This window comes from Panthera leo, chromosome A3 (assembly GCF_018350215.1).
Source record: "Panthera leo isolate Ple1 chromosome A3, P.leo_Ple1_pat1.1, whole genome shotgun sequence".
NCBI lineage: Eukaryota > Metazoa > Chordata > Mammalia > Carnivora > Felidae > Panthera > Panthera leo.
In genome coordinates this window covers 67636088-67660893 of record NC_056681.1, presented here as the reverse complement: position 1 = coordinate 67660893, position 24806 = coordinate 67636088, and the positions used below count along the sequence as shown (strand labels likewise).

Here is a 24806-nt window from a genome sequence, read left to right as displayed (position 1 = left end):
ACAAACTATGTTTTGTTCCCCGACTAGAAGGTATGCTTCACGAGGTCAGGGACCTGTGTCTTGTTCACTTTTGTGTCTCCAGCATCTAGAGTGGTACCTGGCACTTTGAAATTGCTCAAATACTTATTAAATAGAAGGTGACATTTTGAAACCGCCTGTCACCAAGTGTGGATCAATTAGTAAATACTATTAAAGCAGCAGGGACTCTGTTATATAATTTTGGGCTGTCCTCTAAAACAATAGGAAACTGGAAGGACCCATGCATAGGAAAATAGGAATCAATGAATTCTCCATTGTATTTGACCCACATTTCAGTCACATCTAGTACTGATACATCTAGTGTGACAGGTCAGGTTCTCCAAGAAGCAGACTCTGAGATGGAGACCGGCATGTGGAAAGTGTACCTGGGGAATACTGTCGGGGTCAATGTCTGTTGGGGGAGGAAGGGGAGGGAAGGAAGCAGACAGAAAGAAGTCGGGCTGTAATGCAGTCACCATAAAGCCTCTAGCCAGGTGAGCTGAAGCTAGGAGGGCTGCAGAGTTAACCCAAGCTGAGGCAAGAGGGTATTAATACACCTGCATCCACCAGGAAGGGGGTGTGACCCAGGCCAAGGCAGCTTTCTTCAGCAGGGCAATTCCCAGCTGCTGAGGGACTAAGTCCTTCCATCCCAAAGGGGCTGCACACAATGGTACTCACCCATAATTAATTTTATCAATAGAAAAAAAAATCACTGGGCCCAAACATATAGGCTTATAAACAGATGGTCCAAAATAAAGAAAAAACCCTGAATTCTATTAGTATATCATAAACCCACCCATTGGTGTTGATGATGTCTTATATAATCACACCATTTCAAGACACTGGGGGAAATATGTGACAGAAGTTACCTCTATTATTTACTAACTTTGAAGATGAAAAGGAAAAGCAAGTTTAGAAATAGGTGCAAGTAAAAAAAGAAAGAAAAAGAAAGAAAGAAAGAAAGAAAGAAAGAAAGAAAGAAAGAAAGAAAGAAACAGATGCAAGTGTATGTCACTCTTTAACTCATCTGGCATAAAAATGCAGAAGAGCTGATGGTAAACACTTAACATTGGTAGAATAACTCAGTATTTCCCAAAGGGAGCTCCACAGAATACTATTCCAGAAGATACTGACAGGTGTTCCACATGTACATGCCCATAGAGACAAGATTCAATAAGCAATGAGTTGGGAGAAACTGAGTTAAGTCTAACAAGTTTCTTTATTGCAGGACTTCTCAGAGCCTTCACTTAGCATTAATTTAGTGTATAGCATTCCCCAACTTACTTTTCTCTTGGATCACTATGTGTGTTCCATAGAACACATCTTGAAAAATGTTATTCTAACATAATTTTTGTTACGAAGATGCTTCTGGAATGTGAATTTGTTTTTAACGCCCTGTTTTTCATCGAGTGCTGAATTAAGTGGCACTGGTGCTCAAGCTCCTGACATTTTCTAGAACTGAGAGAAACTTGGCTTACTGGTGACCATCAGGTTTCCAGGACGGGGCTCTTTTCTAGGTCACATAAACACACATACATATACATATACACAGTCATTCAAAAGGGCAAAACAAATATCTAATGCCAAATTAGGCCACAGCTCCAGAAGCTTCAACTTCAACCAAAGAGCTTTGGGATATACCTGAATGTTGTAGCAAGCTCTCTGATGAACATGTTTCTGTGGCTGGAAATCACTCTCCACACCCAGAGACCTGACCTCTGTCCCTGAGGCACAGGTGTCAAGCATTCCAAACTGAACAGTAGCAAATGGATACCAATCAGAGGGAATTTCTTGGTCTGATCCAAGTTCTAGTTTGTATGACAAGCAATGGGGATGATCAGGACCTTGAAGAAAAAAGCAAATGATCAAAGGATTTCAATGGCCATTGAACATTTCTCCTAAGCATAAGAAGTATCCATCCCTCTCCTTAATAAACAATTCTGTTAGCACTATAATGAAAGTGGCATAAATTCCATTTAAACAACATACCATCAAAATTCACGATTTTGCACCAACTAGGGGAAATCTATCTGCATTTTATAACTACTGGCTTTAAAAGAAGTACAAACTCATTACTATATATATGATATATTAACTCCTAAAGTTTTTAATTAAAAGCATATTAAGTTTCTTTAATTACATATGACTAATATTTATATTAAGCATCATTATTTGGTTATAATATACATGGAATGTGTTTAAAAAAAATTCTTTCCCTTAAGTAGACTGAATAAGCTCTTACAATAATTCTTAACTTATTCATTTTCTCACCACTGTTTCTTGATAGATAATGCAAAGGTAAACTTCAGCCCAAATTGGGTCACATCATTAAAATTTCTAACTTTTTAAAGTTTACAAAAATTGCATTACATTTTGGAAACTACTCTAGGCCAAGAATTCTTTTTTCAGTAGAATGGATTATTCTTTACTAGGGTAATTCTCGCTCACCCTCCAAAAGCTTTGCCTGGAATGGATGTACGGTGTAGAGACAGGCATATTTGCTTTCAGTGCTTCAATCTAATATTTGTTTCCACTTAATTCCATTTGCCATGTATGGAGCATCTAGCCTCTGCTAGGCCAGGCTCTGCGCCAGACCCAGGGACATTGGATATACACAACGATTTTAAGTGGGGCCGCGTAACATGTATGTATGTGTGTGTGTGCACGTGTTACCATAGAGTAAAAAATATATATGTTTTCAGTGCAATCACTGTAGTAACTCTACAAAGTTGTGTGATTCTGTTGTGTCGTCCACAGCACCTACATATCCAGCGCAGCTATCTTTACTTAAATAAATGTATGAGATGACAGTTATTTGAAAAGCCAGATTAAATTACTTTACCACTGACATACCTCAAGAAAGAACACTTCCATCAGAATATAGCTCTAGGCACAAAAACAAGGGTTTAAAGGATTCCACTTAATTCTTAAAAGATAAATTGCCTTTCACTCCTTACAACCTGTTCCTTGTAGAGAAACTAATAGAATTCTAAGGCTGTAAAAGGCCTTGAGAAGTCATCAATCAATTAACCAACAGCTGCTCATTAGCCATCTCCACCACTTACATGTAGCGCAGGACAGCCACGGCCTCTGAGGTGCTCTAAGCTACCCAGATCACTGCAGGCAAGTGAGAACTTTATTCACACACACACACACCCAGGGGAGATTCCATAACCCATTACCCTTTCTAGTCTGCAGTCTGCAGCAAGGAGGCAGTAAACTTATTTAAACTTAATTCAGGCACTCTTAGGTCCTTTATGGCACGGTGGCTAAGAACACAAACACTGGACCCAGATTGTGCACAGCCCAATCCCAACTCTGCTAATTAACAGCTGTAATCCTAGGCAAGTTACTTGGTCTGTCTGAGCCTGTTTCCTCATCTAAACACGGGAGTGATGAGGGGCGCCTGGGTGTCTCAGTCGGTTGAACGTCTGACTTTGGCTCAGGTCATGATCTTGCAGTTCGTGAGTTCAAGCCCCGCGTCGGGCTCTGTGCTGACAGCTCGGAGCCTGGAGTCTGCTTTGGATTCTGTGTCTCCCTCTCTCTATCCCTTCCCCGCTCATGCTCTGTCTCTCTCTGTCTCTCAAAGATGAATAAACGTTAAAAAAAAATTTTTTTTAATGGGAGTTATGATGTTGGTGATGATAACATGAACCTTACAGGATTGTTCGGAGGATTAAACAAACCAGTGGGCACACGTGGAGCATGAGAGCCATGGTATACTATAGCTGTACAGAAGTGCTGGCTGCATATGATTACTTTGCAAAATGCTCTTCAATTATAAATCCACTATTTTTATTTAACTACTACAATTTTGATAATGAAGGGACCATGAATTCTATACTTTCAGACTGGAAATGACATTGGAGATGGTCTCCACATTTTATTTTTTTAATCTGTCATATTTTTTTAAGTTTCTTTTGAAAGAGAGAAAGAACGTGAGTGAGCAGGGGACGGGCAGAGAGAGAGGGAGAGAGGATATCCCAAGCAGGATCTGCACTGTCAGCAAAGAGCCTGACGCAGGGCTCGATCTTACCAAACGTGAGATCATGACCTGAGTCAAAACCAAGAGTTGGATACTTAACCGACTGAGTGCCCAGGTGCCCCTGATATTCACATTTTAAAGGAAAAAATTCTTTTGGAACTTTTGCACTCGAGATTACTCACATTGAAGACCTAGTAGTATTCCAAAAATGTTAGAAACAAACTTTTTCTACCTGCTTTCCTAAAAAATGGGTAAAAGGTAAAGGAGAGCATTTTTCCCTTCAAGTTTTCTGGCATGTTTTTCCTGGCTTTTTAAAACTCTAAATACTCTACAGTGTTTAATCACACACTCCCCCTTTAGACTTTGATCTCTGTGCAAAGAGGTATCATATCTGTCCTTAGCACAATGTCTGGCACATTTAAGGCTCAAAGGATATTTGTCAAATTCGTGAACAAATGAATAGAAGATAGAGGGACATCAGGTTATCTATCTCAGTAGTTTCCAGCAGGGGGCACTCTAGGGCTTTGGTAATGGTTACTCTCCAAATTTCGGACTGGGAAGGTAAATCACAAACCACCTCAGTCTACTAAGTATACGGACGGTCCTTCTTGAACTAAAATATTTCACATCTGAAAGTGAATTGTTGAGAGTTGGAGGGAATGAATGGCAGGAGGATGACACAAGTGGGGAGAGGGCAACCAATGTGCAGATGACAGCATGAAAACAAGCAAGCTTTCTCTAAAAATTGGTAACATGGGAAGGTAAGAGACAGATATATTAATTGGCACCCCCCTTACCACTCCCACTCCCCTTTCTAATTCTATGCTCTCTGCACCTCCTGTGACTAACCAGTGTTCCCATCTGTCCTCCCCACCCCACCCCCACCCCCACAAAGGATGGCGCTACCAGGCCATCCTTTGCTGTGAAATCAAAGACCTGCCAACTTTGTTAAAAGAATATTAAGCACTGGCATGCTGGTAAAAGGCCAGTAGCCCTTCCCACCTCCCTTGAAATCACATGGAAGTGAAAAGGAAAGGTCAATCCTGATCTCAAAAACTCACAGGAGGAAAGGCATTATATATATATAAACTAGTAGACTAGTTCATATATTCTCTTTCAGTTTCCAGTTTTAAAATATTTTTTTCTAATAGTACTGGTTGTTCAGAAACTTGCTTAAAAAGGGTAATGTTTTAAAGACTTTTTAAAAAGATCCTATTCTTTAAACACCCAATTGATTTAAAAATTGTATAGAGAAATAGAGATGCATTCAAATAATCTGCTACTCTTTGCATGGCCCGTGAGCCAGTAGCATTTGTATCGCCTGAGCAGTGTGGGATTCAGGGGACCTCAGTCTACAATTAAAAAAAATTTTTTAACGTTTATTTATTTTTGAGACAGAGAGAGACAGAGCATGAACGGGGGAGGGTCAGAGAGAGAGGGAGACACAGAATCCGAAACAGGCTCCAGGCTCTGAGCGGTCAGCACAGAGCCTGACGCAGGGCTTGAACTCACGGACCGCAAGATCATGACCTGAGCCGAAGTCGGACGCTTAACCGACTGAGCCACCCAGGCGCCCCATCAGTCTACATTTTAAAAAGGTGATTCACAGGGCACCTGGGTGGCTCAGTCAGTTAAGTGTCCAACTCTTGATTTCAGCTTAGATCATGATCTCATGGTCATGAGGTTGGGCCCAGCATTGGGATCTGAGCTCAGAGCCTGCTTGGGATTCTCCCTCTCCCTCTGCCTCTCCCTGGCTCATTCTCTCTCTCTGTCAAAATAAATAAACATTTTTTTTAATAATTCAAATTAAAAGTGATTCACATGCACACAAAAGTTTAAGAAGCACTGTCTTAGGATAAAGATTTCCTCTCTGCCCCAACCTTACTCTTTCTACACTTCTCCTCCACAGGCAAATTGCCAGGCACCCTCTCAGTCTTTGCATTACCCTCCCCACCCACATGGTGAAGCCACATGACAGACCACAGGATCACCAGTGTCCTGCTCCAGCCCAGCTTCTCCCTGCCCCTCTAGACTGCACTTGACACAGCCCCCCTGCCTTTTGTCTAGGCCCCCTTTTGGCCCACAGATCTGATCTGAACAAAGCATCTTTGATCCCAAAGGATTTGTTCTGTGAATTATCACCATATAATTGACTGGAATGCCTGGTGCTATGACCGTCTTCTATCTAGAATTCCTGAAGGCCAGCCTCTCTGGGAACATCCACTCTTGTAACGGTTCATAGCGAGCTCAGCTGCTAGCAAATGTGGGTGGTAGGCAAGAAAGACTCAAGGAGACCCAGGGACACAGAGCAGGGGGGAAGGACCTGTGCCTAGAGGACCAGAACAGGTGTCACAGCAGAGCTACCAGGTCAGGGGTTCTCAACTCTGGCTGCATGCCTTTTACAAGCACCAGTATGTGGGCCTCACTCCCACAGAGCCTGATTGGTCAGGATGGGGCCTAAATACGGGTCTGTTTTTAAAGCTCTAATGATTCTAAGGACTCTAATATGCTGCCAGGGCTGAGAAACAGATTTTAAAAGGAGTAAAGAGAGGATCCCAAGTGATCTCAGCCAATGGCACTATGGATCACCTATTCACCAAAGCCAGAGCCTTCAACCTCCTTGCACTCCTTCTGTCCCCCATACCCACAGGTAATCTGTCCTTTTCATGGGGACACCTCCTTTGAATTTCTCACCCATCCCTCACTCCTTCTGGGCGCTCCCACTGCCACTGGCATTGTTCATCAGGCCTCCCTATGTCTATAATCTGCTCCTGAATTTCTCCTCTGCATTGTATGCCTGACTTCCTAAAACAGAAAGGATGGTTGAAACATGGATGATTCTGTCACAGTAGAGCCTGAAAACACTCCAGAAGCCGTGTTGACAAACTCCATACCCCAAGGCATGGCTCACAGTGTCCTTCCTGCCTCAGTCCCAAAAGATAACTAAGATCCCCCACCTACATGTCTGATTCTGCTTTTTCTATCCCTGATAGAATCCTACTGATTCTTCCACACCAGGTTTAACTCTAGTGTCCCCTGCAGTTTATCACTCCTTTCTCTGGAATCCCTACTATATACACTTGTACATGCCTAGCATACAGCACACTTCCACATAGTGTATTTTCATACTTGCTTCCAGGTCAGTCTCCCCTACTAGGCTGCTACGTTGCTGGAAGTGGGAAGCATGTCTGCATCTGTCTCCCAAGCACCCAGCACAGAGCCAGTACCTACAGGAAGTTTGTGGAATGAATGGGTCTTCTTCTCAATAAATTCTTGGTGAATGAATCAATTAACTATACCATTAGCTCTGGGAAAATACAGGTTATAAAAATACAGGATCATTTTCACAAGAACATTTACATGTTGTTCTCCTTCCAAATAAATGATTCCTATGGGTTCTCACTTTGAAAAATAAGCATGGTTGCCCTGATTGGGTCTAGCAGGAGTGTCTGCTCTGAGGCAGAACAGCTGGAATGGGTTCTTTGTGAGCCTGTCCCCTGTCCCTCTTGACCCCACCTGGACAGGCCAGCAGGATGAGCCCCTAGTGCTCCTCTCTGAGGCATAATCAGGAGTCAGGTTATCACCCAGACATCAGGAGACATGTATGGGTTGAGGAGATTACAGTAGGTATTCCAGCCTGCCTTCCTCTCTTTCCCTTTGCCTTTAGCAAAATAAAAAGCAATAATATTATGATTTATATAACCCCTTTCATCTAAAAGTAGCACAGATGACTTTGAGAATAGATCATTTGGAACTTTGTACTCAAAACTTCAAAACTTGTTTCCCTAGGATGAAGATAACCTGAGAATGGTTTTAACTTGCTTCTCCAGCAAAGTTATAAAAGGCAGGAAACACCACCTCTGTGGATTGTGTCACGGAAGATATTCCCATCACACAGGAGTTGACCAGGAGGCACCACTAGAAGCCATCCAATGTGACCATGCCACCCCATCACCACCTCACCCTGCCTTAAGCCTGAGCTGTCCTTGATGTTCCTTGGGACTAGAACCATAACTAATATGAGTCATGAGAACACTGCAGAGCAGAATTCGCCATCAACCGAGAAGTGGGGGCGGTGTCAGGGAGGACGACTGCGCAGGGGCTTCCCTTTTGCACAAGGGCCTGAGGCTCTTCAGCCACCCGGCTGTGTCTCTCGCCTACTGGGCCCTGTCTCTTGCCCGAGCTACAATCAGAAGACAGGTGTTAAGCCAGCCAACTGCAAGTCAGACAAGGTGGTCCTGCACTCCCCAAAGACATGGTCCATGCTACCCCTCAAATCCATCATAGTCTGGAGCTTGCTCTTCCTTCCCCCAGAACACTGCAAGGCCTGCAGAGCAGTGTCTCTCAACCCTGGCACACATCAGGTTCACCTGGGGAGCCCTAGAAACATACAGGTGCTTAGGCCCCTCCCTCAGACATTCCAATTTAATTGGCATGGAGTAGAGCCTGGACATGAAAATTATTTGAAAGCTCTCAGGCTATCCTAACATACAGCCAAGTTTGAGAAACACTGCTATAGGTCTGCCCCAAATAAAAATGCTTCTTCTGAAGTCCACAGCCTGAAGGGTCCTAAAATGAAATTAATTTTCCCTGAAGGACTAGACCAGCTGTGAACTATTTAGAAGCAGGGATCAGATCTTATTTATCTTTAGCCCTGGCACCCAATGTGGCACTTGGTTTACCTGATGTGCTCAGTAAAGGTTTGACTGAATGAGTGAATACATCAACTCAGATCCCCCAAATTAGCTCCATAACCCAATGTTCTGCTAGAAATAACTGGACTAAAACAGGGAGCAGCCTTAATTTCAAAGTTTGCTTTTTTGCTCTATTATATACACCCACAACTAAGTTACTATTCTGAAATAAATGCAGTGCTAGGACTCTACTTTTAAAGTTCTGAATTTCTAGATTCATTGTTTTCTTGGCAAGAAAATTTAAAAATTAACTGAATTTTTAATGCTTGGGCTGTTGTCTACTTAATTCTGAAACAACTAGCCAATATGGCCAAATTAATTCAGCCAATGAAATCAATTTGGGTAAAACTGAAAGGCAATCTTATTTTGAAATAGGAGGGAATAAAACCTAAGGAGAATGTGGTACTGGCTGAGAATACAAAAAAAGTTCAGGTATATTCACAGATGAGAGATCTTTAAAGGTTAATTGGGGAGTCTTAGCTCTGTGAGCAATATTTTTAATATTTGAGGTTGGTGGTTGATGTCAAAAAGTCCAACTAGAAATTTTCCCTCAGTGCCACCATTCACAACAAAATCTTAGCTTAGGATTTTTTTATGGTATTAAAAAATTTGTTTTAAGGTAAACTTATCTGGTAGAAATAGGCACAGAGAACAAAAATAAATCAGCTGTTTGACTAAATGTTCCACCTCCTACCAAGCGATGTAAGCAAGGCCTCACTGGACTGAAGTTATCTATCTCAGCCTGGTTTCAACCCAAGGAGACAAGTGAAAACGTTTAAGCTATTTCATGTGAAAATCAACTTGGGGTATTGAATATTTACTTGAATTTTTATCAGGAAGCCGGTCTATCTTCCATACCACGGCCCGGTAGGCACTCTCATATTTTGCTGACCCCACAGTGACCTGTATAACAGGTTCTGATTCAGGTTCATGTAAACTCCCTAGACATGCCCGGCGGTTCATTTTGGCTTTCAGGGACTTCTGCCTCTGGAGGTTCATGGTCCAGAGGGCCTTGATCCACTGTGATGGGACAGGAAAGTGTATCATTATGTTGTCACAGGACCTCAAGGAACTGGCAGAGGAAGATCTCTGAGCCAATGGGGCCATGTTGACAAAGGCCTGAAGCTCCACATACGCCCCCTGGACAACCACTACAGACTTCAGGGAAAAGGGAAGATCCTCCCCGTTATACAAAGTCTTAAAACGCATCAGTTCAAACCGGCAGGCGTCCAGTGGTACAAACTTAATGATTCTTGATTGCCCGAATTCTTGTGCTTTCACACACTTATGAAAATGATAGTCGAGAATATCAATCCCCTTCTTTTCTGGGTCTTTTTCAAAGTAGCGATCATTTCGCTTCTGCAGCTCGAGGTCATTCAAGGTTAAAAAGCATTCTGTGTTCCCGTTTACAAAAGAGAGGCAATAGATCTGAGTTATGACAGCACTTTCAACCAATTTTCCTTCTTCTTTAGTGATTTTGCCCCAAAAGTTGTCCACAATTTCTAGGGAAATTTCTTGTTCCTCATAGTTCTTTTTTGGTTTTGAACTAGCTGGCAGCTTTGTCAGCTCCTCCTCCACAGTAGTCAGGAAGTCAAGGAAATCGTGGTACTCTGTGGACCCCAACTTCAGCATCTGTTCGATGTCTGGTTCATGAACTACTTCTGTCTTAGAATGGTATTTCCTTTTTTCTGTGTAAGACACATGTTCAATCTTCACAGTATGGATTTTTCCTGCCACACTACAGTTCTCAACTTTTGGTTCAGAAAGCCTGCAATGTGGATCGAGCTGTAACTCCTTAAATGGTTTTTCTAACCCCTTCTCATAATACATTTGCAAAATTCCTCCAGGTAAGACTTTTAGAAAAATTGGTCCCCACTGACGGGAAGACATCATGTTCTTCTTCTCGGGAATTCTCAACATAAAAGACCATCCGGGTTTTGGCTGACTCCTGAAGAGCATGGGGGGGACAAAGGAAGAGGCAGTGTCTTCACCATACAGAGACTGCATAGACAAATTTCCATATGAGTCTTGGTTCTCAGCTGATTGAAGATGTTCAAGCTTCTCACAGATATAGTTGAGTGAACACTGATTTAAGCTTTTTTGATCGATAGGCATCTCTTTGTCTCTTGGTGGGTAAGCCTTTCTGCTTCCTGAAGGGTCAAAGATGAACTGGGAAGCACTGCCTTCATCTTTCCAAAATGGACTTGAAAAAGCACAGTCCTCCCGAAAATACTGAAACTGGGGAGTATCACTTTGAAACCCTAGGCTTTCAGCCTGGGGAGGGCTAACTTCTTCCAGAAGACCCACTTTGGGAGCTGGATGTGTACATGAGTGGTCACTGGGTAAGGAAGCCTGGGATAAACAAGTTGGTTTGCTAGGCAATAAGGAAGAGCCTGCTCCTGATATTGTAAGTGGACTGTTTGAGGATGATTCTGGGATAGGATAAAGCATATGAGTCCCTGCTTTGGGGATGCCAGGAATACCTGGGAAGTCCTTCGTAGGTGTAGAAAGAGGAGAGTTACTTGGAGGTCCTGGACTAAAGTAAAAGTCTATGATGGGAGAGGAGAGGGGGGTATTGCTGGCAGAGGAAGATCCACTGGGAAACTCCTTAGCACCAGAGAGGTTCAGCTTAAGTCCATTTGGCCTACAAATGCCTTGATTCTCCAGAGGTAAATTCTTTGACTTTTGAGAAGATTGAAAAGCAGGGTCATCATCAAATGTGACCCAGTTGCCTGGGTTTGTGGAACACATCTTTGGAATCAGATTGTGGTCTTGTCAATGAATCAGATATGGTGTCTGTTAAAGGAGAAAGAGATAATAAGAATATTAAATGAGGAGGAGGAGAAAATTCCAGTTACTTTAGTTCTGAGAAATAGGTGATTTAAAAGCAACCAGGGGCACCTGGCTGGCTGAGTCAGAGCATGCCACTCTTGATCTCAGGATCATGAGTTCAAGCCCCCATTCTGGGCACAGAGCTTACTTACAAAATAAATAAATAAATAGAATAAAATGTTGTCACAAATAAAAGTTAAAAAACAAAAGAATAAAAATAAAAGCAACAAGATTTACAGATTGACTGAGTTCAAATAAATGCTTAAGAACTGTAATACTTCTGATGGCTAAATGGATTTTTTAAAAAAAATGCAAGATCTAACCATATGCTGTGTACTAGAGACTCATTTGAGATTTAAGGACACACTTTCAGTTGAAAGTAAAAGGATGTAAAAAGATACTCTATACAAACAGAAACAAAATGAGAGCAGGCAGGAGTGGCCATACTAACATTGGACAAAATAGACTTTACATCAAAAACTGTCACAAGAGACAATGAAGGACATATATAATGATAAAAGGGCCAGTTCACCAGGAAGATATAACAATTACAAGTATATATAAAGCCAACATCAGAGCACCCAAATATATGAAACAAACATTAAAAAACTGAAGACAGTAATAGCAACACAATAATATCAGAATTTCAATCCTCCATTCTCAATAATGGATAGAACATCCACAAAGAAACAGAGGACTTGAACAACACAACAGACCAAGTGGACATTTCCACACAACAGCAGCAGAATATATGTTCTTGGGTCACCTGGGTGGCTCAGTTGGTTGAGCTTCCAACTTCGACTCAGGTCATGATCTAACAGTTCATGAGTTCTAGCCCTGCACTACTGACAGCTCAGAGCCTGGAGCCTGTTTCGGATTCTGTATCTCCCTCTCTCTCTGCCCCTCCCCTGCTCATACTCTGTTTCTCTCTGTCTTTCAAAAGTAAATAAACGTTAAAAACAATTTTTTTTTAAAGAATACATGTTCTTCGTAAGCATACACAAAACATCCTCCAGGACAGATCACATGTTATGTCACAAAACAAGTCTTAACAAATTTAAGAAGACTGTAATCATATACAATATCCTGTCTGACCACATCAGAATGAAACTGGAAATCAACAGATGGAGGAAAACTGGAAAATTCACAAATGTAGAAATTGAACAACACACTCTTGAACAACTAATAGGCCAAAGAAGAATCAAAAGGGAAATCAGAAAATATTTTGAGGTAAGCAAAGTGAAAACACAACAAACCAAAACTTATGGATGTAGCAAAAGCAATAGAAAGAGTGGAGTTTATTATTAAAAAAGAAGGTCTCAGATAAACAACCTAATGTTACAGCTCAAGGAACTAGAAAAAACAAACTAAGCCCAAAGTTAAAGGAAGAAAAGAAAGAATAAACATTATGGCAGAAGTAAATGGAGTAGAGAATATAAAATAGAAAAAAAAAGGAAAACTAAGAGTTGTGTTTTTTTTTTTTTAAAGATCAACAAAATTGACAAACTTTTAGCTAGATGGAGAAAAAAAGAAAATCCTCAAAGCCAGAAATGAAAGATGTGACATTAAACTTATGTCACAGAGGGGCGCCTGGGTGGCTCAGGGGTAAGCATCCGACTTTGGCTCAAGTCATGATCTCACAGTTTGTGGGTTCGGACCCTGCATCAGACTCTGTGCCGACAGCTCAGAGCCTGGAGCCTGCTTCGGATTCTTTGTCTCTCTCTCTCTCTCTCTCTGCCCCTCCCCAGCTCACGCTTTTTCTCTCTCTCTCTCTCAAAAATAAATAAACATTACAAAGAATTAAAAAAAACTTACGTCACAGAAATAAAATAAATGATTATTTTATTATTTTATTATTGACCATTATGAACAACTATATGCCAACAATGTGGATAACCAAGAAGAAATGGACAAATTCCTAGAAACATACACCGACAATGACTGAATCATAAAATAACAAGAAATCTGACCAGATCTGTAATTAGTAAAGAGACTGAAGTGGTAGTCAAAACCTCCCAAAAAATAAAAGCTCAGACCCAGATGGTTTCACTGGAGAATCTACCAAACATTTAGAGAAGAATTAACACCAATCCTTCTCAAACTCTTCCAAGAAACTGAAGAGGAGGGAACACTTTCACACTCATTTTATGAGGCCGGCATTGCTCTGACACCAAAGCCAAAGACACTACAAGAAAAGAAAACTACAGGCCAATATCCCTCATGAATGCAAAATCCTCAACAAAATATTAGCAAGTCAACTTCAACAGCAGATTAAAAGGATCATACACTATTACCAAGTGGGATTTATCCTTGTGATGCAAGGATATTTCCAACATATGAAAATCAACACAGCAATACATCACATCAACAGAACAAAGGATAAATATCACATGATCACCTCAATAAATACAAAAAAAGCACCTGACAAACTCTTATGCCTTTTCATGATAAGAAACCACTGAACAAACTGGGAATAGAAGGAAATTACTTTAACATAATAATAAAGGCCATCTATGAAAAGCCCATGGTAACTAACAGCATACTCAATGGTGAAAAACTGAAAGGTTTTCCTCTAAAATCAGGAACAAGGCAAGGATGCTCACTCTTGCCACTTCTATTTACACAGTACTGGAAGTCTTAACAAGAGCAATTAGGCAAGAAAAAGAAATAAAAGGCAACTAAATTAAAAAGGAAGAAGTTACATTTTGTCTGTTTATAGATGATCTGACCTTATATGTAGAAAGCCCTAATAATTCCACACACACACACACACACACACACACACACACACACACACACGTTAGAACTGATAAACAAATTAAAGTTGCAGGATACAAAATCAACAAACAAAAATAAGTTGCATTTCTATACACATACAATTAACAATCCAAAAACAAAATTAAGAAAACAATCCCATGTACAATAGCATCAAAAAAATAATAAAACACTTAGAAATAAACAAAAAAGGGCAAAAGACTTTTTTTTAATGTTTATTTTTGAGAGACAGAGACAGAGCATGAGCAGGGAAGGGTCAGAGAGAGAAGGAGACACAGAATCTGAAGCAGGCTGCAGGCTCTGCACTGTCAGCACAGAGCCTGATGCTGGGCTCGAACTCATGAACCTTGAGATCATGACCTGAGCCAAAGTTGAACACTCAACCAACTGAGCCATCCAAGTGCCCCAAAAGACTTCTTTTTAAGTGTATTTGAGAGAGATAGCATGCATGTGCACACACAAGTGGGGAAGGGGAGAGGAAGGGGCAGTCGAGAGAGAAAATCGCAAGCAGGCTTCATGCGTGATGTGGGGGCTTGAACTCATGAACCACAAGACAATGACCTGAGCCAAAAGCAAGAGTCAGACTGAGCTATGCAGGCGCCCCTGTTTTTTTTTTTAAAGGGGAAAAAGACTTTTACACTGAAAACTACAAAGTAATGTTGCTGAATGAAATTAAACAAGACATAAAAAGATATCTCACATTCATAAATGGGAAGACTTAATATTGTTAAAATGTCCACACTACCCAAAGCAATCTACAGATTCAGCGCAATCCCTATCAAAATGACATTTTGCAGAAATAGAAAAAACAATCATAAAATACATATCGAATCTCAAAGGTCTTTGAATAGCCAAAACAATCTTGAGAAAGATAAAGGTGGAGGCTTTACACACTCTAACTTTGAAACATATTACAAAGCTATGGTACTCAAAACAGTATAGTACTGGCATAAAAGCAGATAAAGAGACCAATGGAGCAGAATATTAATTCCAGAAATAAACCCATACACAAGGTCAAATGATCCTCAACAAAGGTGCCAAGATTATACAATGAGGAAAGGACAGTCTCTTCAACAAACTGTGTTGGGAAAACAGATATCCACATGTAATAAAAAAAAAAAAAAAATGACATTGGACCCTTATTTTATATCATACGCAAAAAACAATTATAAATGGATTATAAACATTAAGACTTAAACATAAGACCTGATATTATAAACCTCCTATAAAAAAAAAAGAGGAAATCTTGATGACATTAGTCTTGGCAATGATTTCTTGGATAGGGTACCAAAAGTACAAGAAACAAAAGCATAAGACTTAAACATAAAACCTGAAATTATAAAACTCCTATTAAAAAAAAACAAGAGGAAAAGCTTGGTCTTGGCAATGATTTCTTGGACAGGATACCAAAAGTACAAGCAACAAACGCAAAAATAGACAAGTGGGACTACATCAAACTAAAAAGCTTCTGTACAGAAAAGGAACCAATTAACAGAGTGAAAATCCATGGAATGGGAGAAAATATTTACAAACCATATATCTGATGAGGGTTTAAATCCAAAAGGTATAAGGAACTACTGCTCAATAACAACAACAACAAACAATTTAAAAATGGGCAACAGACTTGAGTAGACATTTCTCCAAAGAAGACACACAAATGGATAACAGGTATATTAAAAGATGCTCAGCATCACTAATCACCAGGGAAATGCAAATCAAAACCACAATATCACCTTATACATGTTAGGATGGCCGTTACCAAAATGAACCCAAAATAAAACCAAACAAAACCAAACAAAAAATATAAAATAACAAGTGTTGACAAGGATGTGGAGAAATTAGAACCCTTGTGGATTGTTGGTGGGAATTGAGAAAACAGCATAGAGGCCCCTCAAAATTTTTTAAATAGAACTACCATGTATATGAGCCAGCAATCCCACTTATGTAAATTTATCCAAGAAAATTGAAAACAGGATCTCCAAGAGATATCTGCACTCTTCTGTTCATTTCAGCATTATTCCCAACAGCCAAGAGGTGGAAACAACCTAAATGTCCATCACCTGATGAATGGGTGAAGAAAATGTGGTATATATACATACAACGAATATTATTCAGCCTTAAAAAGTAAGGAAATTCTGGCACATGCCATAACATAAATGAACCTTAAGAACATTATGTTAAATGAAACAAGCCAGTCACAAAAAGGCAAATACTCTATGATTCCACTTACATGAGGTATCTAAAGTAGTCAAATGCAAAAAAGAGAGAGAGAGAAGGAGAGAGATCAACTGCATAGAAGCAGAAAGGAGAATGGTGGGGTGGGGTGAGGAGAGGGGAAAGGGGTGGCTGTTCAATGGGTACAGAGTTGTAGTTGTGCAAGATGAAAGAGTGCTAGAAATTTGTTGTAAAACAGTGTGCATATAGTTAATAATACTGAACTATACACTTAAAAATATGTTAAGAGGGTAAACAAATTGTTAAAAATTTGTTATTTTTTACCACCACTAAAAAAAACCTACAACACTTTTTCATCAATTCAGGAAGTATATGAATGAGGACTGTGTAGTCAGACCTTACTAGTGTTGCAGAAAATACAGAAGATAGAAACCCAATTTATAATGAACCTATAACCTATTGACAGCCCCCCAAATATGTGAGGTTTATAGGTTTGAAACATTTTGAGATTCATGACCTAATTTATCAAAACAACCCTGGGAGGTATATATCATTTCCATTTCATAGCTGAGATTACTTGGGTTTAGAGTCATTGCCTAAAGCTGTCTCACTGATAAGAGACAGAACTAAGATTTTTTTTAATAACAACTTTATTAAGATACAATTCACACACTAAAATTTATCCTTTTTTAAAAAAAAATGACAATTCAGTAGTGTTTAGTATATTCAGAGTTGTATAGCCATCACCACTATTTCCAGAATGTTCTTATCACCCCCAAAATATACCTGTACCTATTAGCAGTCACTCCCCTTTCTCCCCACCCCTACCCCCAAGTCCTGACAACCACTAATCGACTTTTTTAATTTGCCTGGTCTGAACATTTTATATAGATAGGATTTACAACATACGGCCTTCTATGTCTGATTTCTCTCACTTGGCATAATGTTTTCAAAGTTCATCTGTGTTGTAGCATGTATCAGTGCTTCTTCTTTCCTTTTGGTGGCTGAATAACATTTCATTGTGAAGATAGTCCCCATTTTGTTTATCCATTCATCAGTTGATGGGCATTTGGTTTATTTCTATTTTTTTAGCTATTATGAATAGTAAGCTTTTGTATAAGTTATATATAAGTTTTGGTGTGATCATTTTTCTCGGGTATATACCTAAGTTTGGAAAGAACCAGGATTTGAGCACAGATCACTTCATCCTGAGCTAATACAATATAAACTATTGAGATCATTCTAATGGCATCAGAGGCAATGAGCTGTATAGGCCACAGCACAGACCTGGAGGGTTGGGTACCCTGAATGCCGGGTGCTGCTCTGTCACTCACCAGCTATGGGGCAAAGCCACTCTGGACATTCAGTGATTCGAGTAGAATCATCTCTAAGGTAAGTCCTTTCCCACTCTAAAATAATTCTATGGTGGTTGACATCCAACCGAAATTTTTTTCAAAAGCAGAAATTGTGCTACTGCTGGGAGTTTTGACCAAACTTCCAAACTGACAGAGAGAAAAACTCCATGAGATGTACTGATATGAAAACTCAAAACCTGCTGGAACACAGCCATGAGAAAGGCATATTTTTCTCCCTCCAGCCAGCCTTCCTGTTTCCCCTTGTGGATAATGAGGGCTCAACCAGTGCAATCATTCAAGCCTGGAAAAGAGCCAACACAGAGAGAGCAAGCCTGGGGCTCCACTGGGGACAGGGCACATTCACTGTTGTCATTTGCTAAATCCGCACATTCCTGAGGGCACAAAAACACACAGTAGAGCAGCAGTCCAGGCCAGCTGGCTCTCTCTGGAGGGCATTTCACTGTCACTGCCCTCGGGCTGGAGTTCCACAAAGCACTTTCCCTTCCAAGCAGGCACAGCCTGTTTCAATGGGATACCACCAGGAGGCACAGAGGCAGGAAATCAGCAGCAATGTTTCTTGACCCATCCCATTCCATTCTCTTTAGGGTGAGAGATTGTGTAAATATTTATGTTAGTTGGGTTTATTAAAAAGAAAGAAAAAGAGAAGACCAAGAGAAGAAATAAGTACGCTTTGGATGGAATCTTATTCTGATCTACAGAAAACGTTTTGCCTCATCTGTTTTCCACTGCTATCTTCAAAATTTCGAGCAGTGATAGTGGTTTTATCAGAGCTTTTGCATATTATCAAAAAAAAGTGATTTCCATAAACCAGAGAAATCAATTCCATGACCTTTTAAGTGACCCTTGAACTTTAAAGAGAACACCTTGCAAGAAAACTCCTACCTTAAACACAAAAATCTATGCAAAGTATACTCTTCCCCTGTATGCAGGATTCTTCCATAGAAGGCACTCAGCAAATGTAATGTGAGTTTAATACAACCAAATGGAATTCTGCATTGTGCCCAATATGAGCCCAAACCTTTGTCCCTGTTTAAAAGGTGGGACTTGGATGCTCCTGGAATGAGGGGCTAAGACTCTGGCTCCCTGTGGTCAAGTGCAGGTGTGTTTCCCACTATTCTCTTCTTGCTCCTCTTCTGTATCCCTCTTGCTGCCCTTCCTTATCAATCCTCTTCACACTCATTTCATTTCTCTCTGACCTCTTTTGCCCCTTCCTTGTATATGACCTCATCTTTCTATTCTAGTCTCAAAGCCTCCACCATCATTTTTCCCAAAGTCAACAACGAGAATCGATTCCATCTAAGGCTTTCCTTCTTCCTTCCCTAACTCACCCCCACCTTCAGCAGGGAAACAGCCACATCCTTTCCAGAGCCTTGGTCTGTCCAAGGCCCCCTGGGTCTCAGGGAGGGATGCAGTAGCCCAGAGTGGAGAGGTCATGAATATGTCCTGCCTTAGTCATCTGCAACTTCACCATCTCCTTCAAGACACTGGAACCAAAAGTACTCAAGCAGGAACACCTATTTAACCTCAGGATTTTTTCTGCATTGCAAATGAGGCAGGATGTCAATATGTGTCTATGCCTCCCAGGGCACCCTAAATCCTACCATTTACAGAGCCCTGTCACAGGCAACATCTCATTTAAATTTATGACAACCAGGGGTGCTTGGGTGGCTCAGTCAGTTAAGTGTCCGACTTTGGCTCAGGCCATGATCTCGCAGTTTGTGAGTTCGAGCCCCACTTCGGGCTCTGTGCTGACAGCTCAGAGCCTGGAGCCTGCTTCGGATTCTGTGTCTCCCCCTCTCTCTGCCCCTCCCATGCTCATGCTCTGTCTCTCTCTGTCTCTTGATAAACAAATATTAAAACAAAAAAAATTTTTTTTTTAATTTATGACAACGCAGAGTATAGACCACAGCATTGGGGGCACCTTCTCTAAAGTCCAGGTTCCATTTAGTGCAGAACTGGGAACTCAGGACCCCTGGCACTACATCCCCAGCTGCCTTCCTCCAAAATAAAGGTTCCTCTCATTGGCTTCTGTGGTTTTTTCCTCAGGTGTGGACTGCATCCTACCCCACATGCCCTAATCCTTCCAGAGGTCTGTTTTCAGTCAATCTGGACTATCTTGCTAACTCCTGGAAGACAATGCCAGACAAAATACAGAGATAGGACAAGACACCAAGACTCTGAATGAGGTGCAGATAGGAAAGAATAATGTCTTATGTTGGAAGCTTCTAGAAACCAATCTCTGAGGTTTGGAGGTTTCTAGGGGAGTGTTTGCTTCTCCTATAACTATTAGACATCCTTTGGGGTACCTGGATGGCTCAGTCGATTGGGCACCCGACTTTGGCTCAGGTCATGATCTAATGGTTCATGGGTTCGAATCCCATGTTGGGCATTGTGCTGACAGCTCAGAGCCTGGAGCCTGCTTCAGATTCTCTGTCTCCCTCTCTCTCTGCCCCTACCCTGCTCATGCTCTCTCTCTCTCTCTCTCTCTCTCTCTCTCGCTCTCTCTCTCTCTCAAAAATAAACACTTAAAAAAATTTTTTTAATAAAAAAAAAAACTATCAGACATTCTTTTGCACTGCCGAATACATTGAATTCAAGAACAAATTAAAAGTGCACATGCCTACTGACACTGGGAACAACAAGGATGTAGGTAGACAGTGGTTTTCAACCTTTTACCTCAACACATATGACAGATGGCATTCAGAAGCCTAGCACATTCTCTTGGGTGTACCCAGAGTTTAACAACCCCCAAAATATTGAGGGACGTTCTGAAATAATTAATTATCCCCACCTTTCTAAATGTTGGATCAGCAAAGGTAGGCCACAGGCCATAGGAAACACAAGAAAGTCCACACTTACATACAATCCGAGACTCCACCCCTTTCTGCCACTAAAGAAATCATCCTGGAATTCTTATGAGAGTATTGTGGAGATAATGAATTTATTCTAAATTGTTTTAAAAAGCAAATCTTTCAAAAATAGCAACACCTTATATATTATTAGCAATATTGCAAATTACTTGCAATAAGCTTATGAAAAAGCAGCACTGGTATGGAATAATTACCTCACCAAAAAGAATTGAGGCTAATAATTATCAAGTTTGTGAGTCAGACTGAAGCTTTTGCAGGGAGGGATTATGTCTCATTCATTAGGACATCTTCCACATTGTCTACAAATATCTGACATCACTATGCAGTTCAATACGTTTTTGATCGAATAATTTTAAATCGTCTTTCCAGTTTCCCATAAAGTAAATCTCCACACTGCCCTCCTCAGTTCAAAGAATCACTGCATTTCAGAGTCAGACAGAAATTGGAGGTATTCTGCTCAACGAACATATATCAAGTACTTGCTATGTACTTAGGGTATGCTAAGGGCTGGGTGTGCATTTAATCCTCACAACCCCATTAAGTAATAAATATCACTTTGTAGAAGAGGAAAATAAGTCTCAGAGAGGTTAAGCTACTTGCCTAAAGTCACCCAACCAGAAAGAGGCAGATCCCAAAGTCCATGCTCCAGACCATCCACCACCCCAGAGGTCCCAAGAGATCCAATGACTTGCTGGCATTGGTGTCCCTTGGGGACATTCCCAATGGGGACATTCCCATTTCCGAGCACTTGCCACCACTCCACCTTCACTAAGGAGAGTTCCTGCAGGGAGGCATTCTCTAAATTGGAAAGATTCTATTCTCACCTGGAAAGAGCCTATTTCTCCACAAAGCCCACCACGCGTATCTGCCGCTTGGACATCAGGCTGTGGGAAAGACAAGCTCAGAGAATGTTTTCCCCATGATCGCTCAAGAACAACAGCTCAGTAGCAATTTGGGTCAATTCTGAGACTGGCTTTCATAACTCAGCCTGTCCCATTTCCTGTCCCTTTTCAACTGCAAAAAGCCACCCCGCCCTTAGCGATGAACAGTATTTCAGACTTGCTGCCCAACAAATACACTCGGGTGCCACCCTGTCTTCTAGGACCAGGCCATCTTGGTATACATTGAATTCCCCAAACTTCATGTAACTCCCTGCCTCGTCCTTCCATACCACCCCACCCCGCCCCCTACTCTGGAGGATCTACTCCTGCTGTTCTTCACAGATTTCCTTTGCTTTTCTTCAGAAACCATTCAAATAAAGTGTAAATATGAAGTTCTACCTTTTCCTGCAGATTATCACAATCAGATTGGACGCATTCGGCTCTTGAATTAGCATCCCTGTTCATCTGCAGCTGAAGACTGTCCTCCCTTGTGGAGAACAACACCCTCTCAGATGGTCCCTGGAATCTGGCTTTTCTGTAGCTGCCAGATCCTGGGGGAGGATGGGCATTGAAGAAGTGTTCAGCTCAGGAAAGCATCACAAGCGCCTAGCAGTAACCTCTTGGAATTAGCTCCACCCGACTGTCGTTGTCAGGCTGACTCCTACTCAAGCCTCAACACATCTGGACCCTCAGCAATGCCCCTGCCTTTGTAAAAGGCTGGATTTAGTCCTTTTATGCCTATGCCTCTTTTGCTCCACAACAATGCTGCCTAATCTAGAGAAAGAATGTCTTCATGTCAGTATCTGTGTGGTTTCATTGGCTGTCCCCCCAAAGAAGGAATTGTCTGACTCTCCCAGTGCTGGATTCCTCAATTGCAACGCTGGAGCTAGGCTGGGGCAGCATTCGCAAAGCCTCCCTGTGATTGTTTGGTTGGAGGTCTGCAATCTAGTTACCCTCCTTACTATTCTGGGATGCGTATCCCAGAAACAAAGCGAAAGACAAGGACAGCCCAGTGTGCAAAATGCATCCATGAAGGTTTGCTAAGACAGTGTTTAAAATATCATTCCTGTAGAATTTTTCCCTTTAAAAGGAGAACCAAACTTTTCAAACAGAAATGAATCATAAGGCAACACAAAAACCCTGTGTGAAGTGAAAAGGCTTGCAGAGCACACCCTCACCTTAGGTCACAGAAGTGCCCACTGCATGTACTGCCTGTATTATTACCACAGATGTTCTGCAGCCCATCATATTTAATCACAAACATGTGTGGTATTTAGTTCAGCTATGTGACAGGAAATACCATTTGTAAAATACTAACCCACAGCAAAACCTACCCGTGCCTTTGAATATTATCTGTGCTGGTTCCAGCTCAGCTCCCCAGCACCACTCCCCACCCCCCCGCTGTGGATTTAACCTCCACTTCTCCAGGATGAATCTGGGTCCTGGCCGTTTTTTTTAACCTTGTTTTAATAATCTTCTCATTTCCTAAATCTGGAGAGTAGTATAAACAGATAGTAACCCAAACTAACTAGTCCCAGGAGACGGTCTTTATGTGAACAAAGAAAAAATTTTGCGCTGGGTGGGCCATTCTGATTTCAGAATGTTATTCTCACCGTGACACTTTTTTATATTTATTTAGTTACTTTGAGATGGGGGGAGGGGCAGAGAGAGAGGGGGAGAGAGAGAATCCCAAGCAGGCTCTGCACTGTCAGCACAGAGCCTGATGTGGGGCTCAAACTCATGAACCATGAGATCATGACCTGAGTGGAAATCAAGAATTGGGTGCTTTACTAACCGAACCACCCAGGCGCCCCTCACCATGACACTTTTATGGAATAGGTACACCACATCCATATCACTGCCATAAATGCTATGGAATTTACTAAGCAGAGACCTCTGAGCCTCACTTTCTTTATCTGTGAAATGGTGATATTTGCCTCATATGTAAATTGCCACGTTATGGGTACTTGGTACCCATAGCAGATCCAAAGCAGGCTCTGTGCTGTGTTGGTACATATAGTTTTCCTTTCTCTTTGTCTTTCTCCTTTCTGTTTTCCCTGTCTCCCATTCTAGCCTTCCTTTCTCAAGTCAGGAAGAAAGGAAAAAGCCCAGACTCTGCAGTTTGCTTTAGCATCAGGTCAACTTGTTACAAATCCTTTTCTAGAACTAGGTGTCCATTCTGTCTGGCACATGACTATGCCTCTATCCTGCTCTCCAGATGTGATCTGTTCCTTAGTCCCTTGTGCTTGAATCCCTGCTCAGGGTTTCTCCTTGAAGACGGAATCTCTCAAAACAGAAAGAAGTTAACAGGCTTGGGGAAAAGACCCATGGTCAAATGTGTTTGAGAAACCCTGGTTAAGCAAGGGTTTACATGTCTCTACATGGCATTCCTTCCCAGAGCCTTCAGAAGCTAACCTTCTTATGGGCTCCAGGATGGGATAACAGGAAGCCATCCTCAAAGACCCACATGGATGGTTTGCCTCAGAACATTCTGGAATGTGCTCTTTTTTTTTTTTTTTTTTAAGGTTTATTTACTTTTGAGAGAGAGAGAGCAAGAGCAGGGGAGGGGGAGAGAGAGAGAGACAGAGGATCCAAAGCAGGCTCTGTGCTGACAGCAGAGAGGCCTACATGAGGCTCGAACCCACAAACTGTGAGATAATGACCTGAGCCGAAGTCAGACGCTTAACCGACTGAGCCAGCGAGGCTCATGGAACATGCTCTTCTAAGAATAAAGTGTCTGGGGCTAGGAAACACACAGTCCACCTTTAATTCCTGATGCCCTGGCCTTTTCATTCTGTTGCCACCACCGTCTCTGCTCTAACCATGAAGATTGGCTCCAGGCCCAGACAGCTTCTCTAGCTTAGCAGAGTCTCAGCATCACTCTCAGAACAACCAAACCCCAGGTTCTTCCCCTGGGACACCAGCAGTTCTCATGGAAGAACATACCCCTTTTGCTTACCCAGACAGGAGACCAAAGAGCTTCCAGATAGGCCATGACTGGAGTGAACTCTTGCCTTTGACCTCGGCAAGCATATGAGAGTTTTGATCCCCAGGTCATCCTCTGGCATTGAGGGTGGCATCTGGCAGCTCTCTTCACTGGCAGCACTAAAGCCTCCCACCCCAGGTCCTGGCCTCTTCTGGCCAAGGCAGGGAACCCACCCGGGTCTCAGACCCTCTATGGGAATCAGGCTCTGGAATGC

At 41.6% G+C, this 24806-nt stretch overlaps 1 protein-coding gene across 3 annotated transcripts in view; it reads right to left on the bottom strand.

Moving 5' to 3' along the window:
* Window positions 1-24806, bottom strand: part of LOC122216036 (stonin-1) — a 57299-nt gene that overhangs the window by 3609 nt on the left and 28884 nt on the right. For all 3 annotated transcript variants that reach the window (XM_042932223.1, XM_042932222.1, XM_042932224.1), the window contains exons 2-3: window positions 9519-11493; window positions 1660-1862 (exon numbers count right to left, since the gene is read on the bottom strand). In XM_042932223.1, the coding sequence (XP_042788157.1) occupies window positions 1660-1862; window positions 9519-11448 (2133 nt within the window). In that variant the 5' untranslated portion in view covers window positions 11449-11493. The remainder of the gene's footprint in view (window positions 1-1659; window positions 1863-9518; window positions 11494-24806) is intronic.